At 49.5% G+C, this 10,117-nt stretch overlaps 1 protein-coding gene across 1 annotated transcript in view; it reads right to left on the reverse strand.

The window, feature by feature from the left end:
* Positions 1 to 9,437, reverse strand: part of LOC309556663 (polypeptide N-acetylgalactosaminyltransferase 4-like) — a 662,237-nt gene extending 652,800 nt beyond the window's left edge. Inside the window, exon 1 of the mRNA XM_082259119.1 lies at positions 9,037 to 9,437. Within this exon, the coding sequence (XP_082115245.1) occupies positions 9,037 to 9,419 (383 nt within the window). The 5' untranslated portion in view covers positions 9,420 to 9,437. The remainder of the gene's footprint in view (positions 1 to 9,036) is intronic.
* Between the last annotated feature and the right edge of the window lie 680 nt (positions 9,438 to 10,117).

The raw sequence follows: 10,117 nt of genomic DNA on the forward strand, positions 1-10,117 counted from the left end.
CTTGTACTGTACTATATATTCACGTGCTTGTGTAATTGCCATGGTGTATGTCCCGCCTCCCTTTTCGCTTCACGTGTTGAGGGAGCTGGTGAGGTTCACTTTGGACAAGCCCCGAGCGCTGCTATTTGTGCTGGGGGATTTTAATGGGGTGCTAGATCCTGCAAGGGATAGACACCCACCTCCCGGTGTAGGGCCGGGCACCCGGGGTACCCCGTTGGCCCGTTTTTTGGGAGAGATGTCCTGGATAGATCTGTGGCGGGTCCGGCACCCTGCTGCTACACAATTTTCCTGCTACTCTAAAACGCATGGGTCATTGTCCCGCATTGACCTCTGCTTGGGTACCCCTTTTTCCTTAGCAGCGGTGTCTAAAATTCAATATGCCCCCAGGGGTATTTCTGACCACTCTCCCCTGATCTGTTGGCTGGAGTTGAGGCCTCAGTCGTCCCTATCACGGGTCCCTTGGCGCCTCAATGCCTCCTGGTTGAAACTCTTTCCCCCTGATAGTGATTTGCCTAGAGCTATGTCCCGATTCTTTTTGGATGATGACCTTTATCCTGATAGGCTGGTTCAATGGGATGCTTTTAAATGCTATCTTAGGGGGGTGTTCATTGATGTGATTAACCAGGTTAAATCTTCTACTAGGGAATGGGAGGCTCACTTGACTGCACATGTGAGGGAGCGAGAGGAGGAGTATATTGGCCAACCCACTGAAGCGTCTCGGGCGGCTTGGTTGTCTGCCCAGGATGCCCTGACTAGTTTTATCTCGCATAGAGCGGAACGCAAACGGTTTTTCTCTAAGGTTACATTTTATGAAGAGGGGGAGCAGACTGGCCGCCTTCTGGCAAAACTTGTTAATGTCCACCCTGCAGTCCCTGCTATAGGGGCCCTTAAATTGCCCTCGGGCACCCTGGTTAATTCTCCGGAGCAGGTTATGGAGGAGTTGGTCCGCTTCTATACTGAGCTCTATGCCTCTAGGGCGTCCTATACTGCTCTGGAATTGACGGACTACCTCCAGGGAGTAGATCTCCCTGTTTTATCTGCAGCGCATAAGCGCCAATTGGATGCCCCTCTTACCCTGGAGGAGCTTCGGGAGGCTGCCAGCTCTTTTCCCACCTTTAAGGCCCCGGGGGATGACGGATTGCCCATGGAGGTATACCAGTCCTTCCCTGACACATTGCTACCACGACTGTTGCGGGTCTTTAATGAGGCTCTGCGCGGTGGTCGCCTACCCTCGTCCATGTCTGGGGCCAGTATTACCTTAATTTTGAAGCCTGACAAGCCCCCGATAGATCCTGGTTCTTATAGACCGATATCTTTGCTACAATCTGATGTTAAGATTCTGGCCAAGGTGCTCGCTCGGCGCTTGAATCTAGTGGTGGCTACCATTGTTCATGATGATCAGGCGGGATTTATGCCCAACAAATCTACAGCTGTCAATCTCCGCAGGCTATATGTGAACATGCAGAGTAGAGCGGACAATGTGGGCTCCAGGGCCCTCTTGTCCCTAGATGCTAACAAGGCCTTCGACAGTGTCGAGTGGGGGTACCTCTGGGCGGTGTTAGAGAAATTTGGTTTTGGCCCCACGTTTGTGGCATGGGTTCGCCTTCTTTACCAGGCCCCGCGTGCGGTTATAAGGGAGGGGGGCAGGCAATCGGCACCGTTTCTCCTGGAGAGGGGGACTAGGCAGGGATGTCCTCTGTCCCCTTTACTGTTTGCTCTGGCCGTAGAGCCCCTGGCAGCGAGGATTCGGGCCAGTGCCTCGGTGGTGGGCTTTCGGTATGGGACACTGCAGGAAAAGATACTTTTGTATGCCGATGATATGTTATTGCTCCTGGGTGACACAGGTCCGTCCCTACGGGCAGTGATGCGCATAATTACGGAATTTGGAGGCTTCTCGGGGCTGACCATCAACTGGTCCAAGTCGGCTTTGTTGCCGCTGGACCGGGGGGTGGATCCCCAGTTGTCTGATTTTTGCCCGGTGCAGATAGTGCAACAGTTCAAATATTTGGGGGTGGTGATTTCCGCTGTCATTACCGACTATTGTCGCCTGAACCTCTTCCCACTTTTGACGAGGTTCAGGGACAAGGTGGCCGTTTGGTCCAAACTTTGGCTTTCAGTGGTGGGTAGGGCTAATTTGGTAAAGGTGATCTTTATGCCCCAACTTTTATATTTCCTACATAATTCCCTGGTGGTCATCCCTCTGAGGTTGTTCCGTCTGGTGAACTCCATCTTCCGCTCCCTGTTGTGGAGGTCCGGGGTTGCCAGGATACGCCTTGAACAACTGTACAGGCCCAAGGATAGGGGAGGCTTGGCCTTCCCGAACCCTTGGATCTATTACTTGGCGGCGCAGCTGCAACACTTGGTGAAGGCCCTTTGTGGGGAGGACCGGGAGAATGGGGACTCTACGGTTCAGGTTATACTCCATGAGGTGGCGGCACGCGGGGTCCCGGAGGCATTAGAATCGCAGCTCTTTCTGAAGTCTAACAAATTGTTTCCTACTTATAGATTGATGCATAAAATCTGGTCGAAGGCGAAACAGTTGCAGGGGGTTACCGGTTTTACCGAATATAGTTTACTATGGGATAATCTGACGTATCCGGAGTTGGCCGGGCTGCCGTGTGCGGCGACTTGGCGAGCTCGGGGAATTACTCACCTTAAGCAGGTGTTCCTCCAGGGACGCTTGCTAGACTTTGCCCAGCTTAGTGCAGCCTATACCCTACCTCCGACTATGCAGTTTTTATATTTACAGCTGCGGCATGCAGTCCGGGCCCAGCCCTCCTTGCTGAGCCCGGAACTGTCCCCAACACCAGTTTTTTCTATGATGAGGCGCTGTGCTACAACCAAGGGATTTATTTCGGAATGCTACTCTATGTTGTTAACAGCTTACCTGGAAAAAATTCCTAACCCTGCTAAATCTCATTGGGAGGCGGATGTAGGGGTTCTCAGTGATGATCAGTGGGACGAGGCCTTGGAGTCGGTGCGTACGTGCTCCCTGGGAGTCGCGCAGCGACTCTCTCAACTTTACATACTCCTCCGGGTCCATCGCACCCCCCTCCGCCTTTACAGGATGGGTCTTAGAGCTGACTCCTTGTGCACCAGGTGTAGTAGAGATTGTGGAGACCTCATTCACCTTCTGTGGCGCTGCCCCAAGCTCCAGAGGTATTGGACGGCGGTGGTCCAGACTGTTAATGCTGCTTTTTCCCTCTCTGTGCCAGTTGATCCGAAGCCGTGCCTCCTTGGCATGGTGGAGGACTACTCGCCTGATGTCAACGTGCGTTTGGCGTTGTCGAGGTCCTTTTTTCAGGCCCGGAAGCTTATTTTGCAGCACTGGACGTCCCCGTCCCCTCCCTCGCTGGAGATGTGGGTGAAGGCAATGGGCGCTACCCTACGGTATGAACGCCTAATTTATCAACACGGAGGTGTCCCGCTAAGATATGAAAAAATATGGGCTGGGTGGCTGGCGCAGCCAGGCCTGGCACCAGCTGATCTTATTATGGATCGCTTACTCCAATAGCTCCCTGTATGTTCTGTCTGCAGGTTATGGAGCAGGTCTTTGATGTGTGCTCGTGTTACCATGCTTGGGTATGTAGATGTCCTTACTTTACTGGGAATGCACTTTCTTGAAGATGCCATGTATTTGTTGGTTTATGCCTATACTCTCTTTGTAAGGGAGTCTTGTTGAATTGAAGCCTGTGAACTTTCAATTGTGTTCAATAAACTTTGTCTTTGATTTAAAAAAAAAAAAAATTGCTATCATGTCTCCCCTCAGGCGTCTCTTCTCCAGGGAGAATAAATCAAGCGATTGCAGACGCTCTTCATAATCAAGGTCCTCCAATCCCCTAATTAGTTTAGTTGCCCTTCTCTGGACTCTCTCCAGCTCCAACACATCCCTTCTGAGGACTGGCGACTAGAACTGGACAGAATACTCCAGATGCGTTCGGACCAGAGTTTTATAAAGTAAAAGGATTATAGTCTTATCGCTGGAATACATCCCTTTCTTAATGCATGCTAATATCCTGCTAGCCTTGGCAGCTGCCGCTTGACATTGCATGCTGTTGCCTAGTCTATCATCAACCAAGACTCCCAGATCCTTCTCCATTTTTGATTCCCCCAAGGGTTCCCCTCCTAACGTGTATTGTGCTTTTATGTTTCTAGTCCCCAAGTGCAAAACCTTACACTTCTCTACGTTAAACCTCATTTGCCAAGTCGTTGCCCACTCCGTTATTTTGTCCAGGTCATCCTGTAGGATATCTGCTTCATGCTGTGCAGTTATTGCCCTGCCCAATTTTGTGTCATCTGCAAAAACTGATATCGAACTACTGATCCCGACCTCAATGCTGTTTATGAATAAATTGAACAAGGTTGGTCCCAGGACTGAGCCTTGGGGGACCCCGCTTACTATCTCAGACCAGTCTGAGTATGCGCTGTTTATTACCACCCTTTGGACACGCCCTTTTAGCCAGTTCCGTATCCAAGAGCAAACCCTGCTGTCGATAACTGCAGACCTTATTTTATAAATTAAGCGCTTATGGGGAACTGTATCAAACGCCTTAGCGAAATCTAGGTACACCACATCCACTGGTCTGCCCCTATCTAGCTCACAGCTCACCTCCTCGTAGAATGTTAAGAGATTGGTTTGACAAGAATGCCCATTTGTAAACCTGTGCTGGTTACTACTGATGATGCTGTGACACTAGACAGGCGTGCAGCCAAAGGGGTCTCATTTAAGGCCGCATCACACAAAAACATGACCCCTTGATGAATTTGGTCCACCATTTCCAGTGTAGCGGGTGGGGCAGAATCAGACACGAGAATGCGTCCAAGCACCTTAGTCAAGTCCGCCACCGCCTGCGCCACCACGACAGAAGCGAAAATAGGTTTGAGCATAGAGCCCGCCACCGTATAGGCATGGCGGGCAAGAGACTCCAACCTCCTGTCCGTAGGATCCCGGAACACCGGGGTATCCTCAGTAGGAACCAGAGTAGCCTAGTTTAACACGGCCACAGCGTGATCCACCTTGGGGAACACGCACCAGTGCGCATCCGTAGAAGGCGAAAAGGGGTACAGTAGTATAAACCGACTAGGCACCGTGAAGGGCGTTTTAAACTGCGCCATTGTTCATTCACTGTGTGATGAAACTCAGCGGGGCAGGGAAAAACCTGCGCCGGCTTGCGGGCCCTATGTGTACCAAATGAGGACACAATGGCCGGAGGAGTGGGCTCATCCTCCAGATGTAGAGTTTCTTTAACAGAAGAAATCAAATCATCCATGTGTGCGCGTTCTTCAGGCAACTCCGGGGAAGATTCATCATCCCCCTGCACCTCCGCCTCCCCCTCAGACCCCAGAGGGTCCAGGGACAAGCGAGACCCTGAAAAGGGCACGCCAGCCACAGCAGCCACATCACCATCTGAATCAGAGGAGAAAGATAATCTGGGCCTTTTCCTAGCAGCACGTTCAGCCATCAGTACCTCCATTTGACACCAAAGACGCCACCACAGCGGCCAAATTAGGTATAACGGGGGTTCAGCAGAACCGGGGTCCCCCACCAAGGCTGTGGGGAATTTGCTGTCCTGAGACTCCATTGTAAAAAACAATAGTGAAAGTACTGGCCCTTTAAAAGCGCTGCGGATAGCGCAGCCCACCGCTATAAGCACTGTGTACACAGACCCCCCAAAAGGGACAAAACTGAGCCAGGAAGGATAGAACAGAGAGATATGGAAGAAACAGTCTGCAGAGCCCCACAGAGTGTTACCACACCGATCGCTGCTCCAGAGGAAAAGGAAGTGAGGTCACCAGAAGCTGAACTATATGCTGCAAGGCCCAGGGAAAATGGCTGCCCATAGGAATGAATGGAAAGTGTCGGCAAGATGGCCGCCGACATGTGCTCGGAACGATCCTTCTGCCACACACAAGATGGTGCCGGATGGTGCCAAAACCATCACATAGTGAGCTATAGTAAAAGGCCCACAGTGAGGCCAGACATGCTGCCCATATTTAAAATGGCAGACCGCACAGTTTTCAGCCGCAGCGATCGCCTCACACACAGTCTGCATCTCCCAACACTAAAAGTGACACAGGAGAGGGGCCCCCACACCACACAGCTCCAGCAGTGTATTAAAGAAGACCCCCGCAGGGATCGCATCAGGGAGCCCACAAACGCACAGACATGAGAGGAAACACAGCAACACAGGACTGCCACCCCAGACAGACAGAGGCCCCACACAGAAAAGTACTTACCTGTACCGGATGGCGTGGGGTGCCTCTTTGAACGGAAAGCCTCTGTCCTCAGATGACAGGGAATGCCGTCAGCCAAAAACGCAGGACACTGCAGCACAGGACCGCAGATGTGTCCAGTGAGGTAGCCACCTCACAGGCTGCATCCCTGCAGCGAGCAGGGATGGGTAGTTCATAGCGCCAGGGTGAACCATAGACGAACGCTCGATGGCGGGCTGGGGATCCATCTGACCCTCTGCCCTGGAGAGCCAGGGCGGCCAGTCCGATTCCCAGCTCCGCATGATCCATCTTTATCCGAAGATCCGACTAAACTAAAGCTGACAAATAAACAGCTAGTAAAGCAAAGAAAAAACTGACATTTTGCAAATAAAAATCAAAGAAAAGATTAGAAAGGCAGAGACTGAAGTCCCAGTTAGCCTGACTACTCCTGACGCTAGGCAGAGACAAACTGAGTTGGGAGGGATTACTGCAGGGGGGTATTGACCAGTGGGACAGCCCCCATGGGTGTGTCTATGCTAAATGCTTTTGTTCTTTTAACTAAGTCTTATGCCTAGCTACTCCTGCAGAGCGGAAGTCAATACCCAATAGTGATGACTTATGAGGGGCGACGTCAAAACACAGTCACTGCTATCTTTAATAAACTGCTTGATAGACCACCCACGGAGGACATTGAACTGGATCGGGTCCACGGGGCGCTGAGGCTGCTCTACCGTGGGACATACTGGCCAGGGTTCATTTTTACTCTATTAAGGAAGAGATTATGAGGAAGGCCTGGGCTAAGGGCCCTGTGGACTTTGACGGTGCTTCTGTCTGCCTGTTTCCTGACCTGTCACGCCTCACCCTCAGAATGAGGGGTGCCATGAAGCCTTTGTTGGAGGCAGTCCGGAGTACGGGAGCTACATACCACTGGGGCCACTTGTTCCACTTGGTGGTCCTGAAAGGCGGCAACTCCTTTGCCCTTAGATGGCCAGAACTGCCGCCAGATTTTTTTTCATTTCTGGATACCCACCGATACAGCTGCCTGACTGGCTGAGCAACCCCTGGGGACAAGGGCCATCTAGACCTCCCTCGCCGAGACCCCAACGTCACCGGCGGAGACACTCCACCCCTTTCCCCCATGAACTTTAAGTTTAAACACGGAGCACCACTGATGGGTTGGGTAAGACCTGGCGGTTGTTTGTATTTTCTTTGCCCCCCCCAACCTACTCTGCCCATCTTGTGAGACTTCTCGGGTTAACTACTGGACATGCTGTTGGCCGCGGCTCTCAACCTGACTCAGGAGGTTCATTTGCACTTTGGACTGCCGGTGGTCACCAGGAGATCAGCCTGCCAGCCGGGGATGGGAGCTCGCCAATGACTGGTCAGTGGGGTGCACCCTATAGTTGGGGGTTTGCTCCTCTGGGGGGGGGGGGGAATGTTTGTGTTGCCATGATTTTTTGTTATGTTGTCAGTATGAGAAGGCTATATAAGTTTAATGCTGGTTATAGTTTTTGATTCTGAGGTTTCAGCTTATCATATGTAATTTTTCATCAGCTGGCACCTTAGTGTCACGTCTCCAAATTCCCTTATAGAGTCTAACCTACAACTCCCCACACTAGGTGGCGCCTGGCTGCGCTAGGTTTCAGTGAACCAAGTTTAGTTTTCCTATGGATATATTATTGCAGATAACCCTCCCCTCGCTCTACCCCAGAGTCTGTCCGCCATTTTTCCCTAGTGAATCCGGGGGATAGGCCTGGGATAGTCTCCTCTTGCCCTCTCCCCCCTTTCTCCTCTCCTTCCTCTCTTTCACCCTACCCCTCCTCCCCCTTTTTTTTTTTTGTCCACTGGCCAAGGGCGACTTTGCGCAACCTAATCATGTCAGTTCCTTCCAGACACCATGACCTTGGTTACAAACTGACCTCGTTGAACGTGAGGGGACTGTCCACCCCTGAGAAGCGCTCTAGGCTGTTGGCCAATTTTAAAAGGAGTAGGCCTCATCTTGTGTTTTTGCAGGAAACTTTAGGTACTGTTCATATCTCGCATAGTGGTATAGGAGATACAGCGCGAGACTTTTACATGCGTTTCCACGTGTCACACACAGGTCAGCCCATTTACTTGAATGAGCTGCCATATGTGTGTTTATTGCAGCAAAGAAGCTCAAGGACCATATTTTTTGCCCTGAGCCTGGCCTGTTTTTTCATTCGTGCAATCACAAACAACATCGCACCATGCTTTAGGTGCCATTAACAATGAATGGCACCCAAAAACACGTTGTGTGTTTTGCTGTGATCTCAGCCCTATCTAGAAACAGGCAGAATTGCCCTGATTCTGTCCAGGATTCCAAATTGTGAATGACGCCTAACTGCTTAGAAATTGTTAGCTGACTTCAGCCTTAATCTATTAGTCAAGTCCATTTAATCCAATTTTAGTCAAACACTACCCAATCCCCAGACTGACAAAGCTGCTGTCAAAAAGGTGTGTATGCTTTACTACTAAATCCAGAATACAGACACCCCAAGACGGGAAATGTGTTAGCAAGGGAAATAAAGGGGAAAAAAAAAAAAAAAACAAAACTAAAAAAGAAAAATGAATGCAGCCACCACATCTGAGAATTAGTAAGCTGCAATATATTACAGTTTTGTTTTTGGTTTTAACACCCCTTTAAATTAGGTGTAGTACTATATACACATTTGTTCTTTACGTGTATGTAAACAGTATTTTCTTACAAGTGTTCTCACACACAAACAAGAAAAAATAAAATACTTGAGTCTTAAAGGAAATTGGACCGGAAAACTTCACTAAGAGAAAAATCCTGTTACTTACTCATGCATTCGGTTATCCTGTATATGCCGGTGCAATGATATCTGGTCACTTAAATAAATATCAATAGCATATTTATCTATACTATCCTCCTGCATCTTTTTTTCCACCGGACTCAGAGACAAATGTGCAGCTTTTCCCCATTCTCCTGGAAAATTTGGATTTGGTGGAGGTTTAATGTAAACTGGTTGACCCAGGTCCTCAATTTTCTCCTTGGTACCAACAAAGTCTCTTTCCCATATTCTTTTAGTGGAAATGTTTTCTTGCGTTGAGTTGGAATAGGAAACAGAAAGTTCTATCACCATATATGTAAACATGAATAAGCCAAACAGCACTAGTGTCTTTACAAGTAGAGGCCATCTTCTTAGACGGATCCTCATCCTCATTGCATGAGACTTCAGATCTTGTCACGTCACCACTAATTGCATGTCTGAAAAGAAAAAAAAAAAAAAAAAAAAAGATTCTCTTAGAATATAAAAAGGAAAAAGTATTAAAAGATTCTTACAGCCATTAGGTTACATGCGCACTGGGCGTTTACCTCGTGAGCGCTAAATTCCAGTGTTTGCAGGCTTCCTGGAGGTGAAGGTGCAGCGTTCAACCCTGCTGCCTGAAAAAATCTATGACAAGCTGAAATATGCTGCGGATGGACCCTGTACTGAATTGTACTTGCATTCAGGCCTTGTACGTTTAGGGACATATGCCCTGAATGCACAGGGCCTTAAAACACGAGCACCACTCAGTACATCAGCCAGTCATGTCCGGATGTCATAGAGTTGACAGGCTGCAGGCAGTGGGTTTGAACTTGTGCCTTCCGGGCACACAAAAATCTTGAAGTTTGATAGACAGGGTCTAAAAAGCCTACTCCAGCCCTCTACTTTTTTTTTGCAATATCAAAAGCAGCTATGGTGTGTCTGTTTATCTCCTCCTGCACCTATAGGAATTGAAGGTTATGGGTCATCAACACCTTTAGGACTGACATATGCATCATCAGAGAAGATGCACATGTGGGCACTCAAGACACAAAGGGGAATAGACAAACTCAGAAACTATCCAGAATGGTTATTCTACTCCCATACCGTGCCAG

The sequence above is a fragment of the Pelophylax lessonae genome (assembly GCF_965119305.1).
Source record: "Pelophylax lessonae genome assembly, chromosome: 5".
NCBI classification, from domain to species: Eukaryota; Metazoa; Chordata; class Amphibia; order Anura; family Ranidae; genus Pelophylax; species Pelophylax lessonae.